This window comes from Sesamum indicum, linkage group LG10, assembly GCF_000512975.1.
Source record: "Sesamum indicum cultivar Zhongzhi No. 13 linkage group LG10, S_indicum_v1.0, whole genome shotgun sequence".
NCBI classification, from domain to species: domain Eukaryota; kingdom Viridiplantae; phylum Streptophyta; class Magnoliopsida; order Lamiales; family Pedaliaceae; genus Sesamum; species Sesamum indicum.
Genome location: NC_026154.1, coordinates 1,580,182 through 1,605,151, shown reverse-complemented (window position 1 = coordinate 1,605,151; position 24,970 = coordinate 1,580,182). Strand labels below are relative to the sequence as shown.

The following is a 24,970-nucleotide window of genomic DNA, read 5'->3' as shown; positions in this document are numbered from 1 at the left end:
CAGCTCCATGCTGATTCGTGAAGAGAAAGGAAAACAAAAGCCGATCTATTATGTCAACAAGGTCCTCAATGGAGCATAATGATGGTACACCCTCATAGAAAAGATGGCCCTCACGTTGGCACCACTTCCAGGAGATTGCACCCGTATCCTCTCTCGCATCCTATCGGAGTGAAGACCAACTTACCCTTAAAACAAACGCTAGGCAAACCAGATACCTCAGAGCGATTGGTGAAATGGGCGGTGGAACTAAGAGAATATGACATCTCATACCTACCCAGAACCACCATCAAGGCTTAGGCCCTGGCCGATTTTGTCTCTAAGATTATAGGAACATCTGAAAATGATACTCCATAAGCTGAGGAATGGCTGTTACACATGGATCGGTCATCTACCTTCCAATGCAGTGGCGTAGGCATGGTCCTGACCTCACCTTAAGGAAAAGACTCGGAGTTCGCTGTTAAATTTGGATTCAAAACCTCCAAAAATGAAGCTAAATACAAAGCACTCATGACGTGACTCAAAATGGCGCATGACGTAAGAACCAAATATGTAATAGCCTATTCGGATTCCCAGTTGATTGTAAAGCAAATAGAAGGCTCCTATGAAGCCAAGGAAGAGAATATGATCTAGTATCTCAAACAGATGGCAGAACTCAAAACATGTTTCAAGAGTTTTTCAAATCATTCAGATTCCAAGAGAGGAAAACATGAAAGCTGACTGTCTCTCTAAATTAGCCAACACCCTAGAGGATTTTAGAACAAGACGTATCACCATACAATACCTCCCTCAACCAAGGGCCCCCAGTCTGCATTCAAGCTGTGTCCTCCTCGAACGACTAGAGGGTCCCCGTCATCCAATGGTTGGAAGAAGAACTTCTCTAGGGCGACAGGTGGGAGGCTGCCAGGCTTAAGGCCTGAGCTTCTCGTTTCCTATTGCAAGTGGTCCCTCTATAAGAAATCTTTCATCTGCTCAGATGCCTATCTCTACCAGAAGGGGTCCTTGTTTTAAAAGAAATACATAGCGGTTGTTGTGGAGCACATGCAGGCATCTGGATGCTTGTCAACAAAGCACTACGGGCAGGGTATTTCTAGCCGTAACATCATTTGTCGCTTTAGACTCCCTCAAAAAATAATCTCAAACAACAGTCGACAATTCCAAGGCCACAAAATACAATACTAGTGTAAGGGTTTGCATATCAAGCAGAGATTCACATCAGTAGCACACACCCAAGCCAACAGACAAGTAGAGGTCACAAACCGAATACTTGTTCAAAGGATTAAAAGACGTTTAGAATAAGTTGGAGAAAATTGGACGGAGGAGCTAACCAGTGTCTTATGAGCATATCGCACAATCCCTAGAGAATCTACAGGAGAAAGGCCCTTCACCATGGTATATGGGACCAAAGCAATCATCCCAGTGGAGTTGGGGGTACCCTCCCATAGAATCCTACGCTTCTTAGAAGAAAATAACAAGGAATTGCTGAAAGAAAACTTGGACCTCATCGAAGAACTGAGGAAAAAAGCTTTCATTCGAATCCAAAGCTATAAAAGCACAATGATTAATGCTCATAGTATAAGAGTGAAGACACGAAGCCTTCAAGTAGGTGACATTGTGTTACGGAGGGTAGATACATTGAGACCTGTGGGAAAACTGGACCCCACCTGGGCCCTTCAAGGTCACAGCAATATTAGGACAAGGTGCTTATGAATTAGAAGACCTTGAAGGACGTCCGATATCACGACCATGGAATATTCATAACCTCAAAAGATACTACTCATGAAAAAGGTTACCCCTATTATACACTAAACATTCTACAATAAGTCCTCCTAAAGGATCCCCCTAAAGTTGTCCTCTCGTAAGGCATCATACAATAAGTCCTCCTAAAAGACCTACAGATATCCTCCTACAGGGCATCCCAACAATAAGTCCTCCTGAAGGATCCCTTCCAAAAATGTCTTCCTGCAGGGCGTTCTCCCATAGGCTCTCTAGAAGGGCCCTTTCTAAATAATTGTTCTCCCGAGAGACATCCCCCAATGAGTCATCCCATAAGGACAAAAAGGCATAAATTTTGTCGATGAGTAAGCCCTATCAAAATTCACGCAGGCTTCCATCGCTAAAGGGACCTCTTAAGGCTCCCATCCTAAGCCCTCATTTACTTTATACTTCATTATTTTTTTATAAATATATATTTTGTAATATACTGTTCAAACACTCGCTTACAAAAAGGGTTAAGGACACATCCTGTAAGGAAAAAATGAAGGAACCAGTCCACTCAAAGAATGTAAGGAGGACCTTAGGAAACACCAGTCAAGAAGAATGACAACAATCTCTGATCAAGTAGCATAGTGGAGGCTCCTTCCATGAAAAAGAAGGCACAAAGAGCCTTCTATTCAGAGAGGTTTTGGTGACATTCCTCCAAAAAGGTAAGGGGGGACCCCTCATCAGAACAAAATCTACAGATATCAACACACCAAGAACATAGCCTTATTCCCTAATGTGAATAGCAAATATGAAAGCAGGAACCATCAAATCGCATTACCAGACCCTTGGCCTAAAACACGGCTAGGGGGGAATTAAAAATATCCCAATGGAGCAAAAAATTAAATTATTTTCAATGGGGATAACAGGCAAAGCAAAGAAAATAAATTATTTTCAACCAACAGTCACAATACATCAATTTTTCTCTCCACAAGCGGGGTCTTCCACTTCTTCTCAAGAGGAGTATCGGCAGCAGATGAAGTGGCGACAGGAGGAGTTGTATCACTAGCTTGAGAGGGTCCCTCTTTCTTCCCTTCGGAAGCACACTCTCTCTGGAGATCCCTTGTTGTGGCATCAATTGCTGCTTTATATGGCGGACTCCTTACTTCTGCCTCAGCTTCCCCCAGTAGATTGTCCAAATCTCGTTCTGCGAGACATTACAAAGGATCACTGTAGAGGCAAGAAAAATACAAACAGAAGAGGAAGAAGGAAACTAACCTGAGTCCGGGGGGAAGACTCCCTCTCCTTGGACGAAGGGTCTGGGAAAAGGATCAGGTGCATTATCTAAAGCAGTGACAAGGTTAAGGAAGGAGGGCTCATCTCCTGCATGGGGAATACCCTTGAGCCGGAAACTGCTCCTTGTAGGCCGAGAAGCCGTACTCGAAGAAGGACCCTGCTATCTTAGATACCTCCTGCTGGTACTCGAGGGACCCTTTAAAGTCCTTCAAACAACTCTCCCAGTAGGCCTCCAAGAAATTTTTGCCCTCTTCAGAATTAGAAAAGTCCATCACTGCCTTCTCCACTGCTCTCTTCATGATACCCTCGTGGCCGGCCGCTTCCTCCTTCAACTGCCTCATTTCTCTCTCCAATTGTTGGTAGTGCCCTATTATTTCCTTCTTAGTCTCTCTCAATTTAGCATTTTCATTTCCCAAACGCTCCAGCCTATCCTCTAGTTTGCGCTTCTGGGCGTCACTAGAAGGAATAGGGAAGGTTTCTTCAAGTATTTGGAACCAATCTTCTTCTTTAGTAGTGAAACATGAAAGATAAGGTGGACTTTAGAACCTGGGGGCAAGTCCAGCCTGTAAGCAACCTTCCCAATATTCACAGTCACCTTGTATGTTCTAAAGTATTTTGCTGTGAGCTTCAATTTCCTTCTAAGTGAGACTAAAGTATGTCTGTATGGTTGTAACTTTAGAAACACCTCATCTCCCACTTCAAATTCTCTTTATGATCTCTTCTTATCAGCATAAATTTTCATTCTTCGTTGAGCTTGGTGGAGTTTAACCCTTAGCAGTTGGATCACTTTGACTCTTTCCTTTATCAATTCCTCAACTTCAGTACGGTGATTCTAAAGATAAGGACCCAAGGTTAACTGATGGGAAAGATAACCACAGAGGGCTTGGAATGGTGTGGCTTTCAATCCTTTATCGAAGTTGGTGTTGAACCAATATTCGGGTAAAGTTAACCATTGAGCCCACTTTTTGGGTTGATGGCACATGCACCTTAGATAGTTTTTCAAGCACTGATTTACCCTCTCTATTTGTTCATCACTCTGAGGGTGGTAGGATGAGGACATGTCCAAGGATACCCCAGAAAGTGTGAACAACTCCTTCCAGAAATGGATGGTAAATACCATGTCTCTATCTCTCACTATGCTAACTGGAAGCCCATATAACTTGTATATGCTATCAAAGACGACCTTGGCAACAATTGTAGCTGCGTAAGGGTGTTTGAGTGCTGTGGAGTGAGAGTACTTTGTCAGTCTGTCAACAATTACTAGGATAGAGTTTTTTCCTTCAAAGTTAGGTAGCCCACGATGAAATCCATGGATATACAAGACCATGTTTGCTTTGGGATAAGCAATGGCTGCAACAACCCAAGATAGAGGTTGTTTTCATGCTTAGATCTTTTTCAAGTTTCACACTTCTGAACATCTTGCTTCGTTACAGGCCAGTAGAACAATGGTTTAATCCTTTGATAAGTGCCATTAACCCAAGAGTGCCCTCCCAATGCTGAGACATGCAGTGATTTGATAATCTTGCTCCTGACACCTCCATGGCTCCCTACACACACTTTACCCCCCCCCCCTTCCTTACCAAACCTGGTTTATAAACATAATCAAGGTAAAACATAGCATCCGAAGATTTGGCTTGAATTATTGTTTGAAACAAGGTATTCCCTCATAGCTAGGCTGCACTTCCTATATCCATAGAGGAATTTGAGCACTGATGGCATTAGAAGAGAATTTAGTTCCCTCATGTTCCACTCTTGAAAAGGCATCTACACCTCTGGTTACTGCACTTCATAGTTAAGCCCCAATAATTTAGTTACCTATTTTTGCTGCAACATGGAGTCAACTCTTTGATATAATATGTGTTTTAAGCTCTTTTGATCTATTTTGACAATGAAGTGATTATCCTGTAGGTAATGCCTCCACTTTGTGACAGCTAGGAGCAGTGCTAGGAACTCCTTTTCATAAATAGACAAGCCCATATTCTTTGTGCATAGAGCCTCGCTAAGGTAAGCAATAGGTTTACCTCCTTGCATCAAAACAACCCCAATCCCTTTTCCACAAGCATCAGTTTCAACTGTGAAAGGTTGAGAGAAATCTGGCATAGCTAACACATGTGTTCTAGTCGTTATTTCCTTAAGATGATTGAAGACCCTTTCAGCTTCTGAATTCCACTCAAAGCCATCTTTCTTGAGTAAAGTTGTTAAACGTTTGCTGATTGCACCATACCCTTTGATAAATTTTCTATAATACCCAATGAGCCCTAAGAACCCTCTGAGTACCTTGATAGTGGGTGAGAGTTGGCCATTTAAGCATGCTCCCAATCCTCTGGGGATCAGTAGCTACACCTTCTCATGATATAATATGTCCTATGTACTCTATCTTCAATAGTTGCACCTTCCCATGATAATATCTTCAGAACGAAACCTTGCATTTTAGTTAGGTCGGGCCAATATTTAGTTTTCTCCTCATTAATAAGTAAAATACAACTCACATTTTGAAAATGTATAAAGAGCAATTAAAAAAATGTTGATGTGGAAATAATTACCATAGTTTTACTTTGTGGTGCCTGATATATATATATATATATATATATAATCTTGTAGAGGAGAATTTGATTGTGTTGTTGTGACATTGAGATTACATGTATATATATTCAATAGGAGCTGGATTGTGGTGCATATTTATGTATAAATAAATAAGGTTTACACCAAATAAGATAATTAGAGGAGATACAGTGGTAGTACCGCTAGAAGGTGCTACAATATTAGTTTTTGAAGTTCAATAGCAAAGTCCAACCAAAATTAGTCTAAGATATCATCATGCCAAATAAACCCAACACTAGCAGGCGATGAAATCACAAGTCCAATCAACCTAGCTAGCGCTACCCTCGACCTACTAGTGAGACAACTATAAATTTATGCCCAATTACAACTAAGGGCCCATCTATCACAATGAACACATCAGTCATATTGTACAAATTATAAAAGTACATCAGCATGGATGACATGCCGTAACCACTGTCTTTAGTTTCACCTACTTCCCTACTGATGCGACAAATATTTTTCCTACTGAGTATGAACCCATATGACATGACAAACAACTAAAACAATTATATAATAATAAAATAGACATACCAAGAAATTCAGAGATATATATCTTAAGATCCTCGACCGCCTCGCTGTTTCTCTCATCCTACGTACCCTTGTAAATTAGGGTGTAAGTAGATGAAGGATGTAATAAGTTTTCAATTGACTTTCACTGACTCTCAACTCGATCACACTCATTTTTCAACACAGTTATCCATATATAGGTTTTGCTATCATCATCTTCCACATGACTTTTTGTACAATTCAAAATTAAGTTTACTATTTTTTTACTATTTTACTTAGTGTGCCCATCTCATTTATTTTTAAAATACTTTAACAACTTTAGTATTAGAATACTAACTCGTATTTTACACATTACTTCTTCAATAATATTAAATACTCGGAAGATCGTTCAATTTATTTTGTAATACTGAACTCCAAATTTGTATCATGCATGAATAGAATATTATTGATAGAAAAACTATCAACAAATTATCATTTTAAAAAGAATATTAAGTCTTGAGAATAATTTAGTCAATATATAATATATCAGTCACAAGTATTTACTAATTACTAAGTAGTGTGGATATATTATGAACCGTTAGTATCGTAATTAAATTTGTAATTAATGTAAACCACATATATATTAATTTCCACTAGCTAGTAGTAATAGTGAATTGAAAATCAAAGTAACTTAAAAGAAATATTCCTAAAATCATTGGAGTACTGAATTCAAACTGGTTTTTGTCAACTGAATTAAGGGCTGGACGGCAAACAGCTCGATCCACCACGTCCATGGATTTGCATGCATGAATGGATCTCCTCATCATCCCTACAATCTCTCACAGCCTTCCCTTTCTTTCTTCACTAATTTCTGTTTTCACCTCTCAAACACCTACCTATAAATACCTTTCCAATCATCCTCATATACATCACTCCATAAGTTTCAAGAAGAGTGTACTAATAAAATAGAAATAAGTAGAAGATAGAATAAAGAGAAAATAATCACTGAAAAATGGGTGCCAAGATGAAGAAAATCGCTATGGCCAGCCTCTCGTCCGTCCTTCTGGTGGCCATGGTCTTGCCCTTGGCGACTGGCGATATTCCCACCATCTCAAACAAGGCGGCGCAAGCCCTTTGCACCTCCGTGGACTACAAAATAACCTGTGAGAAGAGCCTGTCCGATGCCCACAGCTCCAACCCTCAGGAGCTTATAAAAGTAGCGTTCAACCACGCCATCACAGACATCCAGGAGGCCATCAAGAACTCCACCCTATACAAACAAGCCGCCACGGATCACAGAACCAAAGGGGCCCTTGAGGTGTGTGAAGAAGTGCTCGACACCTCCATCGACGACCTGAGGAGATCCTTCGACAGAGTCGGCAATTTAGACATCACCAAGCTCAAGCAGTACATCGAAGATGTCAAGGTATGGCTTAGTGGTGCCATCACCAACCACGAGACGTGCCTTGACGCCTTTCAGAACACCACAGGTGATACTGGAGAGAAAATGAAGAATCTGCTCCATTCTTCGGGCATGATTTTGAGCAATGGCCTGGCGATGGTGGGCGATATCTCCTCGATTTTTTCGTCCTTATCGCTGGGAGGATTCACTAGCGGAAGGCTCCTCGAGGAAGAAGGTAGCCTTGCATACGGTGTGGATCAAACGGACGGGGAAGACCTCAAGACTGCCTTTGATGGAAAAGTAACAGATGCTGCTGGTCCTCCGCCTTTCGTTGACGCTGAGGCCCGGAGGATAATGACAGCCAATGTGAATACGTTAAAGGCAAATATTGTGGTGGCGCAAGATGGAAGCGGTCAGTTTAAGACCATCACGGGAGCTATCAACTCCTTGCCAAAGAAGGGCGATGGCCCGTTCGTGATTCATGTAAAGGCTGGTTTTTACAAAGAGAATGTTATCTTTCCAAAGAAGGTTAACAACGTAGTGTTGATCGGAGACGGGCCATTGAAGACCAGAATCAGCGGCAGCAAGAACTACGTAGATGGAGTTCAAACGAAGACCAGAATCAGCGGCAGCAAGAACTACGTAGATGGAGTTCAAACCTTCCACACTGCCGTTCTTGGTCAGTTGATTCCAACTTGTCAATATTCAGTCTTCTTGATGGTCCCTAATCTTTGATCTGCCACACATTTCTTAATAATTGTGTTTCAAAAATATGCATTCTTCTTGTTGCAGGCGTGAATGGAGACGGGTTCATCGCCAAGGACATCGGCATCGAGAACACCGCCGGGCCCATTAAGCACCAAGCAGTGGCCGTTCGCGTATCCGGCGACAAATCCATCTTTTACAACGTCCACATGAATGGCTTCCAGGACACTCTCTACGCCCACGCCTACCGTCAGTACTACCGCGACTGCACCATCACCGGTACCATTGACTTTATCTTCGGCGACGCTGCGGCCGTTTTTCAGAATTGCCAGATGATAGTCCGCAAGCCGTTGGCAAACCAGGGATGCATGGTCACAGCCCAAGGCCGCAAGGAACGCCGCAGCACTGGCGTCACGGTGATCCAGAACTGCCACATCTTGGCCGAGCCTGCGTTCCTCAGCACTACACCTCCACTGAAAGCTTACCTCGGACGTCCCTGGAAGCAGTTCTCCAGGACCATCATCATGCAAACCCTCATTGACGGGTTCATTGCACCAGAGGGGTGGGCACCGTGGCAAGGAAATTTTGCACTAGACACACTGTACTACGGGGAGTTCAAGAACCGTGGACCAGGGTCGGATATGTCGAGGAGGGTCAGATGGAAGGGCATCCAGACTATTACTCCAGCAATTGCTGACAGCTTTACTCCCGGAAGACTGTTTGCAGGTGATGAATGGGTCAGACAATCTGGAGTTCCTTATGTTGCTGGCATGGTCTAGGTCTTCATGTGCTCTACCTGCTTATAATTTTGTCAGCTTTTGCTCGATGTAATTTTTAATTTTGTCTAAAAAAAGAGTCCCGTCAACTTAATTTGACTGACTCCATTAATAAGTAGCTCTAAGTTCGTCGTCCTCATATGTGACGGCATTTAGGATTAGAATCGATCATAGCTCATTTGTTTAATTCATAATTTTCTAATTGATTTTGTAAGAAGCTTCTATGTACTTTAACCTACGTGAGAATGAAATAGATTATATTTTATTTTAACTTGTTTTTTTAATTTTTTCCATGAATATATATTATTTGAGTTTACTTCAAATCTTAAAAACGTGCTATATGATTAAATAATTAAGATTTATGATTTTTTTTTGTCTTTTCGTCTGCATATATAAATTACAATCGTAGGTTATTTTTATATAAGAAAAAAAAACCAACTATATATATATATATATGGTAATTTGGGTATTTTAGTTAATTATGCAAATGATACAAAGGAAACATGGATGGCACGTTGCATCTGGGGGGGTGTACGTTGTGCTGATGGAGGGATACAATTGAACATTGACCACGGATTTTGACTTTCTGTAGCCGCCTATTGGGTACCACCACCACATGGTGTCTGTGGGAGTTATGGGCAAGAAAGGTAAATTCATTCCCCCTCCACCCCTCATAAAATTCAATAAATATAAACTTAGTGTTGTTTGTATCCATTTTTATTTTGAGTTTTCTAATTTTATTGTTTGATTTATTGTACATTTAGTCAACAATATTCTAAATTACATAAGTTTCAAATAGAAATATATAATAACTTTATCCGTACAGTCAAATACACTACATGATCAACAAAAAATGATATCTGTAAAAACAAAATATCAATTAATAAATTTAAAATTATCACTAAGAATGTATAATTTTTATTTTTTATTAATTATATTTAGCGACGATATAAAAATATTTTTTTTTTTGAAGTGATATCACCAAATTCAAATATTCTTTAAATTACTAAAATGATAGTGTAGTCCTTTTCAAGTAGAGAGAATGTTTAAGGCAATGCATTTCGAGGTACCTTCCTGCCCAATTATAAGTGTACCTATTTAACGTTTTTCTATTTATATATATATGGAATCTTTAATAATATTTCAACATGAAAAACACCCCCACACTTATGGAGACATCATACTTTATTTTTTTTTTTTTAGTGGTAATTACATCCATCCCATACTTACAATAATATTTCATATGTTTGTTTTAGTAAAGTTATTAATAGAAAAAATAAATGTTCAATTTAGTAATTAAGAACATAATTATTGATTCATACCCAATAATTAAAAATGTTTGTAATCATTAAATAATTAAAATTTTTAATTTAATGATAAATAGATAATTAATTTTTAACGGATGAATTTATTTATTAGATAATAATGAATGACAGATATATTAAATATAATTTAAAGAAGTAATAAATATATGAGAAAAAATTGTAATTTATATTTAAAAATAAAAAAAAGGAAAAATTAGAATATGTAAATAAAAGAAGAAAATAAAGTTTGTCTCACTGGATAACTTCATCCATATATTTTCCTATCTATTTATCTGTACAACAAATACTGCACTTTCCCTCTAAAAAGAAAAAAGAAAAAAGAAAATACCGCAGTCAAAACACAGCAGCGCCTACTCGGGATCTTATCCCTTCTCTTAGCGCGCCACGTGTCCGCTACGATACGTTTCGAAGCGCGATATTTCAACAATAGCCCCATGTCGTTTTCCCTGAAACTACATGGTTGCTTCCTCTTCACACCCTCGGTGTTTGAACCCGACCCGGTTCGCCACTCGACTCGCCGATCCCATTTTCCACGTCTAACTCGGCCGCGCCACTGCTCGTTCCCGACACGCAAGGCGTAGCTGGCCCCACCCCTGCCGGGGATTTTCTCCCCATGCTCAGAATTCTCTTCAAAGACAACAGCCGACTCGCCGGCGAACTCTGACTCAACTCGTTCTCCCATTCGGCCCTCCTCGGCGGCACGTCTATTCTCACCTCCACCAATTCCGGCCGTTTCCTCCGTCCTCCCGGCTGTGCAGAGTTACCATCCCCGTTCCCCTCCTCGTGTTGGCACGTGGCGCAGAGCCCTGACCCGGAACTGGAGCCCGGTTCCGACGAGTTCGGTTTCTGCACCGGTTGATTCGCCCTCACCTCAGTCGCCATCCGCTCCGCCACCTTTTCGACCGGGGAGCGGCAGAGGGGGCAGGTGGAGTGAGAACGGAACCACATGTCTATACACTCAATGTGAAAAGAGTGGTTGCATTTGGGCAGGAGCCGCACGATTTCCCTATCTTCGAACTCGGACAGACACACGGCGCACTCCACCGGCGGCTGCTCCGCCTTGAGGGAGTAAAGAAACACCGGAAGAGAATTAAGAACAGGAAGTTCGAGGCCGCGGTCCACGGCGGTCCCGGGGAGGCGGCTGTCGGCGTAGAGCACGATTTGGGTCCGGCTAATCCGGCGCTGGCGGCGACGCTCGAGCTGGCGGCGGCGAAGGCGGATGAGGTACCATCTAGCATAAAGATGGAGGCCCACCATGAAAATGACGACGGCGAAGAGCACAACAATGGCGCTGAGCATTATTTTACCACTCAAGGCATACCCTTTTCCGGGGTCAGTCTCAATACGCAGCTCCTGATGATCCGTGTCCCCCATGCACGAAAATTCAAAGAAAAGCAAAACCCTTGTTCAAATTTCAATAGAAAGAGAATTCTTGATGAGGAGAAGAACGGAAGGAGCAAATGGAGTTATATATGTGAAAAAAGAAAAAGGGGAGGAAATTTCTTGATGGTTTCAGTGAGAATTATAATGGTAAGGTGTTGACGTCAAGAAATTGGGTCCAACTTGAAACTGATAAAAGACGCCATGGTTGACGCGGGATTGTGGGAATTGACGTAAAAGGGCAAAGAGGGATGGGTGGATTGAGGTGGATTGGGTGGGGATTTAAATAAAGATGGCAGGTTAAATTTGGGAGGTAAAAAGAGAAATCAGAAATCTGAAATCTGAAGGTCAATTGAATTGTGTGGAAAAGAAAGGTCAAATGATGATACACTACTTACTATCTATTCATTTCTTTTTTCCCTCTTTTTCCCTCTCCATATTAATGAGAGAGTGTGTGTGTGTGTGTGAATTAATAATGAGTTTTGGTCCAAATTCTTATCTCTTTTCCTCCCTTTTTACATTGGAAACAAAAGATGGGATTTGAAAAATCAGAGTCAAAACTATTCTGTGGATTTCGGAGATGAACGGTCAAGATCTCTTGATATTTGCTGAATCCCTGAAAATACCACTTATTACTTACTTTAGGTGTGTTTTTTGAGTAAGTGTTATGATTTATGAAGCAATCCCCATTTACTTTTATTGTGTGTTAGATTATGGTTTCTGAAATTGATTGTCTGAACATCTAACTAATATTTTGTAGGGATTGTTTTGAAATTAATTCCTTTTAAGAACAGAAGTATTACGTTAGGATTCACAAGTAAAATCTGTCTTTAAAAACATTGGGATTTTTGGGAGAGAAGCCCATGAGCTTCATATGATTCTCAGCCCAATTCTTACAGTGTTGGGCTATTGGCAGAATTTCTTCAAAACGATGGAACTCCAATCTCGGAAGTTTAGTCAATGCTTATTCTTCTGTCAGGTTGACTCGTCCGTGCAATAAGTTGCCTTCAATTATCAAAGTAGTAAAGGTTTCACTAAATAAGCCAACTACCGCTCAGTACGTCAATATAGCAGCAATCAGCCAGTACATGTCCATGAGAGCATAAATCAATTCCATGTTGCTACCTTGCTCTCACGTTTTGGATCATTCTTCTGTTTGCTGCAAATTTTTCTGTGTCTGAGAGTGAGAGAGATCAGAAGATGGCTTACAATCTAGAGTCTCTTACAAGGATCCTAGAGCAAATCCTGCACCCTAATCAGCAACGCTGGATTCTTGATCATAATAAGAAACCACAAATGGAATCTCTCTTGAAAAAAGCTTCTTCTTTGAAGCAGATTCCTCATAATTCTTCATCAGCAAGCGGACCCTCAAGCACTGCAAGTCTGATGAGTCAAATCAGAGATGCTGCCCATAAAGCAGAAGACATCACCGAATCCCATATGGTGGATCGAAGGCTCTCCAAGCCTGGAGCTCAGAGTTGCATCATTTCCCCCCCAGACGTGCACGATATCGTCCAAGAACTTGATTCTGCAATGGATAAATTGCTGAGGATCGTGAAACATGGGAGTGATGCGATGCGGAATAGTTCGTTCCCTGATGTTGTCTCATCCACACCTGATTCAACTTCCAACAACATTGTAGTGGGACTTGATGAAGATTTGATTCAGTTGAAGGACCGGCTGACCGGACTAGAAAGTGAACTCCAAATAATCCCAATTGTAGGCATGGGAGGTATTGGTAAGACTACTCTTGCTCGAAATCTCTATAATGATCCTCTTGTTGTTTCCCACTTTGACACTCGTGCATGGATTGTGATATCACAAGACTATGATGTGCGAGCTATTCTATTAGGCCTTCTTGGCTGCATAGTCGGAAAGCTTACTGATGAAGTGCTCCAAAAGAACAATAGTCAATTGGCAGTTGCACTGTACAAGAATCTAACTGGTAGAAGATATCTGGTTGTATTAGATGATATATGGAGTACGGATGCCTGGGATAATATCAAAATGTTCTTTCCAGGTAATAATAATAGAAGTCGGATTGTATTAACCACTAGAGAATCGAATGTGGCTAATTATGTGGACTTATCAAGTTCATATCATCAGATGCATCTTCTGACCAACTCAGAAAGTTGGAATCTTCTTCATCAAAAGGTGTTTGGGGAAGATAATTGCCCTCCTGAATTTGAAAAGATTGGAAGAAGCATTGCAAGCTATTGCGGAGGGCTTCCTCTAGCTATCCATGTAATTGGTGGGCTCCTCTCGGAGGCCAAGGGAAGAAGAGATGTCTGGGAGCACGTTGCGGATGATGTAAGAGCTGCTATAGCTGGAAAAGATGAGCAATTCTACAATGTCTTAGCTTTGAGTTACAATCACTTGCCGTATCATCTGAAACCATGTTTTCTTTATATGGGAGCTTTCCCCGAAGATCATGAGATTCGGGCCTCTAAACTCATAAGGATATGGGTAGCTGAGGGGTTCCTAAAATCAAACGGAGATAAAAGCTTGGAAGAGATAGCTGAGGAAAATTTAAGGGTTCTTGCCGATAGAAATCTTCTTATGGTAAGGGAATGGAAGTCTAATGGGAAAGCAAAGACTTATGGGATCCATGATCTTTTGAGGGATTTGTGCGTGAAGAAAGCTGCAGAGGATAAGTTTCTTCATGTTAAGAATCGGCAAGTTCACAATGTCCCAGAAGGCTCGTCCTACTTCCCTCGCCGTGTGAGTGTGCATCAATCATATCGAATCAGAGATGTTTATAATTCAACAGAATTCATGTCTCTTGCCCGTTCTTTTCTTTGCATTGGTCTTGCATCACGTGTGATTCTGTCTCCTGTGTTTTTTGCATTAAGATTGCTGAGGGTGTTGGAGGTATTGGATATAGAATTCCATCAGTTCCCAACAGAAATCCTGGAACTAGTCAATTTACGTTACTTGGCTTTCTACTGCAACTCAGAAATACCTTCTGCAATTTCCAGATTGTGGAATCTGCAAACCTTAATTGTTGGGTCAATCTTACGCAGTTTTGAGTTGCCATCTGAGATATGGGAGATGCCAGAGTTGAGACATATCAAGTTCAGGAATTCACGTATCTCAATTTATTCGGTGTATCAGATACCTTTTGTTCATGAAAAGCTGCAAACAATATCTGCTATGAGTGCAAATGTATTAATTGACAGCAATATCCTAGGAAGCGTTCCAAACATAAAAAACTTGGGAATCTATTCTTGGATACCACCCCGTACTGTCGTTGATCTTTCACTTCTGCCTAAACTTGAAACTTTGAAATTCTCGGATTTTTGTTTGATTGATCACGGTCACTTGTCCGAAGTCATTTTCCCTCCTTCCGTTATAAAGTTAGCTTTGAGGTCGTGCACAATTACTTGGGAATTCATTAAAAGTATTGGTTCACTACCCAATCTTCAAGTGCTCAAAATGCGGATCTGTGACTTCAAAACCAAGGAGATGCAGTCAAGTGATGAAGAGTGGGAGCCAACGGAAGGTGAATTCAGCTCATTGCAGTTTCTGCTACTTGAAAAGTTGAAGCTGGTGCGTTGGAAGGCCGATAAGACCCACTTCCCAAGACTCCGGCACCTGGTCATTCGGGAATGCTCTGCTCTAGAGGAAATCCCGCGTGCAATTGGAGATATACCAACACTGGAAATAATTGAGTTGGATGAATGTAGCCCTTCTGTTGTGGCTTCAGCAAGACAGATTCAGGAGGACCAAAGCGAAAACGGGAACGATGGCCTTGAAGTTCGCATCTGCTAAATCCTTGCTGTGATCATTCTCTGCTTGCTGATGTGATAATGTTTTCTCCTTACTACTTAAACTGTGAACTAAAGGTGCGTAAATATTTTCTCATCATAAATGTTTTTTCTTGTGTATGTTGCAGCAGGTGCTCGTGCCATGCCGATGTTGTCTATTTTTCTTTTTTCCCGTTGAAGCCTCTCATCAGGACACTCAGAGATGGCATCAACTTCTGCTAAATGTGCAAGTATTCTATGTTGTTGGTTGTGATTGGACTCAGTTATCTGGTTTATTCTTGTCTCAACGAGTGACATCAGTTTGTGTCTGTTGGTCATCTCCTCGGCTATTCCAGATTGTATAAGGATTCTTAAGTTCATGTCTGGGGAAGTATAGCCTTAGTATTTGATGTATGGATTTTCAGTCGTAATGTGTCAAGTTTTCATATAAGATTCGGTTCGTTAGTAAATCTTTCAATACATTCAAATTCAAATATTAATTTTTTGAAATTAATAAATATATTCAAAGTAAACAAAGAAACAAAACATTATATACCCACATTATTTAGTCATAGTGAGTTCTCAACCTCTACACTCAAATAAGACCTCGTTGTCAGGTTGAGAGGACTTAAGGCATGTGTTTTTTGTTTATTCTCATACTTATTGTTACCCATTGGCTTTTCAAGTACAAACTCATCAGGACCATCTCACTTTAATCATGCTTATATGCTTTTACCTCGGATCTCTCTTAATAAATTAAAATAGACACAAAAACTATGACGACACAAGAAAGTAACAAAATATGATGACTAAGTAATTTTCTGCTTGTATTTTTCTTGGTGGGATTGCTTTCTACTTCATTTCATTCCCAAGGTTTTGGAAGTGCAAGAGAAGTCGGCGTCAAGATACATAGACCTGCACTTTCAAATTACAGAACCCCATCTCCAAGGACAATTCCTGTAAGCAATAAATTGTGGATGGGATGGTTATAAATCAATACTCAAGCTATATAGTAAGGGCATCTTCGCATACAAGTCAATGCCAGCCGGCCTCGGACAGTGTAGCAAACCTCACATGTAGCATGTGATTATTTCTTAATTTCAGCGAAAAATCAAGTGGAATTTGCATTACATTACGAGGGATATACTGATAATATTAAATGATTATTGAGGGTTATAGTGTGGAAATACATCTTAAGTACCTACACCCTATAACATTATAAAATTTCATATTTCATCGCAAATGCTTAAAATAATATTTTTATTACAAACTATTATTCATTGATTTGACATATTATATACCACAAAAAATTTTAATTTTCCGATTCAATCCCTCAGTCGAAACCATTTCCACATCAAATTACAAAGTAATCAATGGATTAATATAATAGCAGTTGCAATTTTTTATCATCTCTTCACATTTACAGGGCAGCCTCTGTTTATGATCAACAAGTCAACTGCATCTTGCTACCTTGCTATTCATTGGATAGTTGTAGAGTTTGCTGCAAAACTTTTCTGTCTGAGAGTGAGGAGAGATCTGAAAATGGCTTACAATCTAGAGTCTCTTATTAGAATTCTACACCAAATCCTGCAACCTGATAATAAACGCTGGATTCTTGATCATAATAAGAGGCCACAAATGGAGTCCCTCTTGGAAAAGGCTTCTTCTTTGAAGAAGATTCTTGAAAAGTCTTCATCAGCAGGCGGCCCAATGACTGAAAGTCTGATGAGTCAAATCACAGATGCTGCCCTTAAAGCAGAAGACATCATTGAATCCCATACGGTGGATCAGAGGCTCTCCAACCCTGGAGCTCAGAGCTGCACCATTTCCCGCCAGACTTGCAGGAAGTCATGGAAGAACTTGATTCTGCAATAGATAAATTGCAGAAGATCGTGGAACATGGGAGCGATGGGATGCGGAATAGTTCATTCTCTGATGCTGTTTCATCCACACCTGATCCAACTTCCACGAACACTGTAGTGGGACTTGACGAGGATTTGATTAAGTTGAAGGATCGACTTACCAGTCTGGAAAATAAACTCGAGGTAATCCCCATGATTGGCATGGGGGGTATTGGTAAGACTACCCTCGCCCGAAATCTCTATAATGATCGTCTCATTATTTCCCACTTTGACACTTGTGCATGGATTGTAATATCACAAGACTATGATGTGCGAGCTATTCTATTAGGCCTTCTTGCTTGCATAGTTGGAAAGCTTACTGATGATATGCTTCAACAGAAAAATAGTCAATTGGCAGTCACACTATACAAGAGCTTAACTGGCATAAGATATCTGGTTGTGTTAGATGATATGTGGAGTACCAGAGCCTGGGATGACGTAAGAATGTTCTTTCCAGATAATAATAATAGAAGCCGGATCTTGTTAACCACTAGAGAAAAGAATGTGGCTAATTATGTGGGCTCATCGAGTCAGTATCATCAGATGCGTCTTTTGAACAAGTTTGAAAGTTGGAATCTACTTCATCAAAAGGTGTTTGGGGAAGATAAATGCCCTCCTGAATTTGAAAAGATTGAAAGAAACATTGCAAGCGACTGCGGAGGGCTTCCTCTTGCTATCCATGTGATTGGTGGGCTCCTCTCAGAAGCCAAGGGAAGAAGAGATTTTTGGGAGCGTGTTGCAGATGATATAAGTTCAGCTATGGCTGAAAAAGATGAGCAATTCTATAATATATTAGCTTTGAGTTATAATTACTTGTCGTATCATTTGAAGTCATGTTTTCTGTTTATGGGAGCTTTCCCCGAAGATCACGAGATTCGGGCCTCTAAACTCGTAAGGATATGGGTAGCTGAGGGGTTCCTAGAATCAAATGGAGATAAAAGCTTGGAAGAGATAGCTGAGGAAAACTTAAAGGTTCTTGTTGACAGAAATCTTGTAATGGTAAGAGAACGGAAGTCTAATGGCAAAGCAAAGAGTTACAGCATCCATGATCTTTTGAGGGATTTGTGCGTGAAGAAAGCTGCAAAGGATAAGTTTCTTCATGTCAAGAATTGGCAAGTTCACAATGTACCAGAAGGCTTGTCCTACTTCCCTCGCCGTGTGAGTGTGCATCAATCATATCGGATCAGAGATGTTTATGGTTCAACAGAATTTATGTCTCTTCTGCGTTCTTTTCTTTGCATTGGTCTTGCATCACGTGTGATTCTCTCTCCTGTTTTTTTTGCATTAAGATTGCTGAGGGTGTTGGATGTACTGGACATAGAATTCCACCAGTTTCCGACAGAATTATTGGGGCTAGTCAACTTACATTACTTGGCTTTCTCCTGCAACTCAGACTTCCCTTCCGCGATATCCAGATTGTGGAATCTGCAAACCTTAATTGTTCAGTCAAGTTTATTTTATATGTATTTGCCATCTGAAATATGGGAGATGCCAGAGTTGAGACATATCAAGTTTAAGAAAACACGTATCTGCATTGATGATGCATACAGGAAAAAGAATGTTCAAAGAAAGCTTCAAACAATCTCTTGTACGACTTTAGATCAATTAATTGATTGCAATCTCTTAGGAAACATTCCGAACATTAAAAACTTGGGAATCCACTCTGCCAGCCCGTTCCATGTCGATCTTTCCCATCTGCATAGACTTGAAATTCTGAAATGCTCTGCTCGAAAATGGTCTCGAACTTCAATATCCAAACTCGATTTCCCTCCTTCAATTAGAAAGTTAACTCTGAGTAAGTTAACTATACACTGGGGATTCATGACAACTATTGGTTTGCTACCCAATCTTGAAGTGCTCAAAATACGGAAGTGCACCTTCAAGGGCCAGGAAATGCAGCCAAGAGATGATGAAGAGTGGGTGCTGACAGAAGGGGAATTTTGCTCATTGCAGTTTCTCCTACTTGAAAAGCTGAAGAATCTTGTGCATTGGCAGGCCGATGAGACTCACCTCCCAAGACTCCGGCACCTTCTCATTCGCGGCTGCTCTGCTCTAGAGGAAATACCAAGCGGCATTGGAGAGATACCAACACTTGAAATAATTGAGTTGGATGAATGCAGCCCTTCTGTTGTGGCTTCAGCTAAACAGATTCAGGAGGACCAACGTGAATATGGGAATGATGGCCTTGAAGTTCGTATCAGTTAGAGCCTTGCAGCTCTCGTCACTTTCTGCTTGCTGATCAATTTCCAAGGTACAACTTTAATTAACCCCTAAGTTCAGAAACTATTTCCACACTTGTTGTATTCTTGCGTCAATGATGATCAGTGATTCAGTATTATCACTTTGTCCAAGTGTGTGTCTGTGTTATAGTTGCTGAAGAGTTGCAAAGTTCATGTCTGCGGATGTATGGTGTGAACTAACCGCGTCGGTAGTTGTAGTATGAATTTGCAGTCTCTGTATGTGCACTAAAGTGTCAAGATTTGTGAATATTCAAGTTGAGAGGATGAGGATGCAATTAACCGCATTTATGATTTAGCTTGTGCTGTCTTTTTAATACACTTTACTATGAATTGGCCCCAACACACAGCCGAACTGGCCGGTCTGGTCAATTCCAAACACATTGCTCAAATCCAGGATTTTCTTAACAAGCGGAGTAGCTCGATTTTTGGCTACGGGGCTGCATGCGTGAAATTTATTTATTAATAATAATAATATTTTAAAGGTGGTACCGTACCCATGAGAAATCCAACAAAAGATGTGACTGCATTTACTTACTAGGGCTCCCCCCCTTCATATTTCCTCAACAACACAAAAAGAGTTGATAGTGTCACCAATTTCTATAACAATGTCAAACAAATCCCCCATTTTCCCTCTACCCCAACCCCAACACTTCACTGACTATGGATTTGAACCTCAAATTGACTACTTTCAGGTACTCCTCTCTATACTCTATACCTTCTCTTCTTCATGAATCTTAACTAATGTATATGCATGACTATGCATGTAACTTCACATTATTGCACCAACTGCTATTCTTGGCGTAGATTAAGAGGAGGTTTTGAGTTTGAATTTCACCGTGTTAATATACGACGAGTGAGTAGCGCTTTCTTGACGTTGTTTTCCTTGGTTCCATACATTTATTTTTACTTTGTAAGGTTTTGGAAGAAGCCCGGAAGCACAAGAGGGAGTCGGCATCAAGATCCATAGACCTCCTGCACTTCAAACTACAGAAGCCCATCTCCAAGGACGACTCCTCCAAAAAGATCAAGAAGAACAAGAAACGCTGGTGGCGTAACGCGCTTCTCTTCTTCAAGTTCCCCAAGTGGACACCTCCCGCCAGCCGTGACTTGGGTGGTGCTCGCCACCGCATTGGCTCGATATCAGGCCCGGTTTACATCACTGAGAGCAGGAGCGGCTCCCCCCCCCCCTCGATATCAGGCCCGGTTTACATCACTGAGAGCAGGAGCGGCTCGTCCACTCCCTACAGCCGGGCTGGGTCGGGTCCTCTCGTGAAGGGTGAGATGGAGATCCCGTACATGAGCCTGAGGGAGCTGAATATGGAGGAAAACCGTCGGATTTCAGGCACGGCGACGCCCATATACCTGGTCACATGATGCGTTTGACCCTCTGTAGCTTTTTCTTTACCCTTTTTCTCCAGATGAACTTTTTTCCTAGTGGATTTGGGGGGTTGAAAAGTAATTATTTACTTTTTCAGTGTCTGTGTGTGTGTGTGTGTGTGTGTCTTTTTTTCGTTTTGCCCTTTTTCAAGAATGTGACTAATATTTTTTTTTAATGCAATTGTGACTTTTGTTATCATGGATTTTTAACTTAATCTCTTATTTTCTTTTATTATTATTTCAAGAAAATATTAACAGTGTGCTAACCAAATTTATTACTTGGAAAACATTTCACTATTTTGCGATTAAATTATGTATGTATACTTATGTATAATTGCACTTATCACCTCATAAATTCTTCATGGTCAACAAAATTTCAACAATTTTGATTGCTGCTACAAACGTTAACAATATGATATATACATCAATTAATATAATAAAAAAAATATAAACTAAATATCCATAGTCCTGTGGAACCTTTTACCCAGTTGACGAGAATTCAACTACACTGAGACATTATTAGAACATTCAACTTTAACTACATTAAGACATTATTAGTAACATTGGTCCTGTGCTTGAAAATACTATTTATTGTCATGAATCATAAGTAGATGAATTTATTGAGAGAAGATGATGGGGGTGGGGGTGGGGGGTTGGCTGTCTGTCTGTATTTAGACTTTAGAGGACGCTCCCAACGGTTGGGTTTGAATATTCTCTTGTTTGTCACTATACTCCCATTCGCCAATTATTTCTTCAATAAATTTTGCTTTTTTTTTTTTATATCAATCAAGTTTTGAGAAAACAAAATCACTCACACCTAAGTAAATATATATAATTAATCATATTTTCTGAAATATACGATTATCACAATAAATTATTATATTTATCATATAATTTATTTAAATTTGATAAGAATTAAAATTCTCAACCGTTTGTGTAGGAGAGAGTGGGAAAGTGCAATAATTGGGTCCACAATTTGAAATAATAAGTAGGAAAGTGAGTGAGACAATCACATGGGATTTTGAATATTTATGTGCAGCCACCGAGGCCCAATCTCATTCATATCATACAATAATATTTGCTTACCATACGCTTCTTATATGTCTAAATATATTTATATTTAATTCACCTACAATTTTAATTTTTAAAATTTGATTTGTCGGAATGTAAGCAATATTTCATGCTTATTTTATGATAATATAAAGTAAATGATTAAATTTCAATTTAAGATGTATAGAATTATTTATTTGGATTCGAGTATTTGAATTTTGTGGGAAGTGGGGAAAAGGGGGGGCAAAACCGCAAATGTGGTTTTGTAGAGGGATTAGAATCCAAAATAGGGGACGGCGGCAGCATATGTCGTATGGACTTGTCAATTTAGACCACACTCTGCACTAACATGCTCTCTCGCTCTCACTCTGCCCCTCCCCCTTTCCTTTTTGTTTACCTCTACGTATTTGGCATGTTATCTTCTTTTATTTTAAAATATATTATTAATAACAAAAAAATTAGTGTAATTGCCAATTAAAAAGCAACATGCAAAGTAATAGTTGATGATGTAGGGGCCCACATAATAATAATAATAATAATAATAAATCAAATATTTGAACCCACCCCTTCACACTCGTAACTACCACATTGCAAAGTTGCATAAAGCAAAAGCTGCAGCTTGGCAGCCCTTAGCTTTTTATTACAGATGCTGCAGATTCTTTTCTCCACCTTTAAGCAACTTTAGATTAGTTTTGATTGGTTATGTATATGCCAGGTATTTTGTACTTGTACTATGTATGTATATCTAATAACACCATTGTTTTGAGGCCCTCCTCCCCTTCACTATAACTCCTAATTAATTTATTAGACACTCCATAATTAATACATAAACTAATTATATGTTGATTATTGGAAATAAGCAAAAACTAATCCAACATTTCTGCTATATTAATACAAACTCACTGCTCCCACAATCACAAACACTTCCACACACACTCTGAAAATGGTAGGAGTAGAACATAAAACACTGAGCTTAAATGGGATTAGCATGCACGTAGCAGAAATGGGCCATGGTCCAATAATCCTCTTCCTCCACGGCTTCCCTCAGTGCTGGTACACTTGGCGCCACCAGATCACCTTCTTCGCCACCCACGGCTACAGGGCCCTGGCCCCCGACCTCCGCGGCTATGCAGATACTACTGGCGTCCCGCCCAGTGATCCCGCGAAATTCACCACGCTGCATGTGGTAGGCGACATCGTTGCGCTCATCGACGCGTTGGCGCCGCCCAATGATCAGAAGGTGTTGGTGGTGGGCCACGACTGGGGGGCTTTGGTTGCTTGGGCGCTGTGCTTGTATAGACCGGATAAGGTTAAGGCTTTGGTGAATATGAGCGTGGTTTTCACACGCAGAAACCCTAGCAGGAAGCCCCTTGAAATGCTCCGTGCTGTTTATGGAGATGATTACTACATCTGCAGATTCCAGGTTAATTTCCCTTTGTTTTTTCTTTTTTTTACTTCTTTTTTGGAAAGAAAAAACAAGAACAAATTATAAATTTAAATTAATACCTTTATATATATGCTTTAATTAGAGTCGGCTTGTCTTGAAAACCTGCTCTCAACATGAATAAAGAAATTTTACAACTTCTCGATTTTTTCTCTCACAATGTAAAAACGTCACTAGCTCAAAGGGCACATTCCTTGTTAATTCATACAAACAACGCCAAATGTAGATCAAATATAATTATTAGTGATCTGGGCCGAGGTTCTCAATACCCTGGCAATCGTGATGATTTCACAATTTCTTCGAGTATGGATTCAAATTATTACCTCGATTTAGATTAATAAGGGTTGTTCGTACACAAAACATTAGGCTTGCTGAAACGGCACGCAACGATGCTTAAATTAGTATTGAACTATAATCTTAACTACAAAGTACGATTTGATCATAATAAAAGACGTGAAAATGGCTTAATTGATCTTTAAAAGAGGCTTATGCGTCACAAAATTCGTATTAACTACATATTGTTTGGATACCATTTAATGGTTTGGAGGCCTATGTTTGATCATTCCGGTGATCGGCCCATACCTATGAAGTGTTTGAGGCCTTATCAATTAGATTTTCTGTTTTTAATATCCTTAACTAGTTTTTGCAGGAACCAGGAGCAATAGAACACGAATTTGCCCAAATAGGTACAAAGACTGTGCTGAAACATTTCCTAACATACCGCACTCCAGGTCCACTCAACATTCCTAAGGGCAAACCATTCCCTGATACTCCAATTTCTCTGCCTCCATGGTTGTCTGAAGAAGATGTCGATTACTATACCAGCAAATATAACCTCACTGGCTTCACCGCAGCCTTAAACTACTATCGAGCACTCGACATGTAATCTTCTGATCCATTTATTTATGTCTCATCTAAAAGTTTAAACTGTTAAACATAAAAAATCAATGACATATGTGCGGATGTTTGTAGAAATTGGGAACTGACGGCAGCGTGGACGGGGGCTCAAATTACAGTCCCAGTGAAGTTCATAGTTGGGGATGTTGATCTGACGTACAATGCCCCAGGGTGCAAAGAGTACATACACAAGGGTGGGTTCAAGAGAGATGTTCCTCTGTTGAAGGAAGTAGTTGTAATGGAAGGGGTAGGTCACTTCATTCATGAAGAGAAGCCTGATGATGTTAATGCCCACATTCACTCTTTCTTCAAGCAATTCTCTTCTTCCCATTGTTCAGCATTGTGATCTGCGTGCAGCCTCATTGTGCTACTATACCACTCTTCTCTGTTAATTATGTATTTTATGATTGATGGCTCAAGTTTGAGCATTTATGTCCAGAAACAAGTAGTTTGTGTAAGAAAAATTTTAATTCAGATCGAGTTTGGTGGAACTTAATTTGGATAAAATGTTTCGGTGTATGTAATTCGTTTTGACATGGTTCTCAACTGATGTTTGTGTTTTATGAAGCTAATTTGCTGAAAATTTGGTCGATAGACTTCACCAGTATCTGCATGAACTCAAGATCATGTCATGTGAATGTATCAA

The 24,970-nt window shown here is 40.2% G+C and overlaps 5 protein-coding genes across 12 annotated transcripts; 4 read left to right on the top strand and 1 right to left on the bottom strand.

Annotated features, from left to right (window-relative positions):
* LOC105171551 (pectinesterase-like) lies at positions 7,003-9,235 on the top strand. 2 transcript variants are annotated; one of them, XM_011092702.2, is made up of 3 exons: positions 7,003-8,081; positions 8,130-8,162; positions 8,276-9,235. In XM_011092702.2, exons 1-3 carry the CDS (start codon positions 7,094-7,096, stop codon positions 8,965-8,967), a joined length of 1,713 nt encoding a protein of 570 aa, XP_011091004.1. In that variant the 5' UTR covers positions 7,003-7,093; the 3' UTR covers positions 8,968-9,235. The 2 variants fall into 2 exon arrangements, with proteins under 2 accessions (XP_011091004.1, XP_020552805.1); XM_020697146.1 differs by having other exon boundaries at positions 7,003-8,162.
* On the bottom strand, positions 10,493-11,741 carry LOC105171549 (RING-H2 finger protein ATL2). Its single transcript, XM_011092700.2, has one exon. It carries the CDS (start codon positions 11,661-11,663, stop codon positions 10,761-10,763), a length of 903 nt encoding a protein of 300 aa, XP_011091002.1. The 5' UTR covers positions 11,664-11,741; the 3' UTR covers positions 10,493-10,760.
* On the top strand, positions 12,493-15,833 carry LOC105171602 (putative late blight resistance protein homolog R1B-16). Of its 5 annotated transcripts, none has more exons than XM_020697516.1 (2): positions 12,493-15,449; positions 15,568-15,833. In XM_020697516.1, the coding sequence occupies exon 1, from the start codon at positions 12,870-12,872 to the stop codon at positions 15,438-15,440; it is 2,571 nt and encodes an 856-aa protein (XP_020553175.1). In that variant the 5' UTR covers positions 12,493-12,869; the 3' UTR covers positions 15,441-15,449; positions 15,568-15,833. The 5 variants fall into 5 exon arrangements, with proteins under 5 accessions (XP_020553175.1, XP_020553174.1, XP_020553173.1 ...); XM_020697515.1 differs by having other exon boundaries at positions 15,565-15,833; XM_020697514.1 differs by having other exon boundaries at positions 12,493-15,480; positions 15,565-15,833.
* On the top strand, positions 16,772-21,165 carry LOC105171548 (putative late blight resistance protein homolog R1B-16). 3 transcript variants are annotated; one of them, XM_020697073.1, is made up of 3 exons: positions 19,597-20,248; positions 20,472-20,700; positions 20,755-21,165. In XM_020697073.1, the coding sequence occupies exons 1-3, from the start codon at positions 20,162-20,164 to the stop codon at positions 20,928-20,930; spliced, it is 492 nt and encodes a 163-aa protein (XP_020552732.1). In that variant the 5' UTR covers positions 19,597-20,161; the 3' UTR covers positions 20,931-21,165. The 3 variants fall into 3 exon arrangements, with proteins under 3 accessions (XP_020552731.1, XP_011091001.1, XP_020552732.1); XM_020697072.1 differs by lacking the exons at positions 19,597-20,248; positions 20,755-21,165 and adding an exon at positions 16,772-19,567 and having other exon boundaries at positions 20,472-20,607; XM_011092699.2 differs by having other exon boundaries at positions 19,591-20,248; positions 20,472-21,165.
* On the top strand, positions 22,740-24,916 carry LOC105171547 (epoxide hydrolase A). Its single transcript, XM_011092698.2, has 3 exons — positions 22,740-23,406; positions 24,077-24,309; positions 24,400-24,916. Exons 1-3 carry the CDS (start codon positions 22,927-22,929, stop codon positions 24,668-24,670), a joined length of 984 nt encoding a protein of 327 aa, XP_011091000.1. The 5' UTR covers positions 22,740-22,926; the 3' UTR covers positions 24,671-24,916.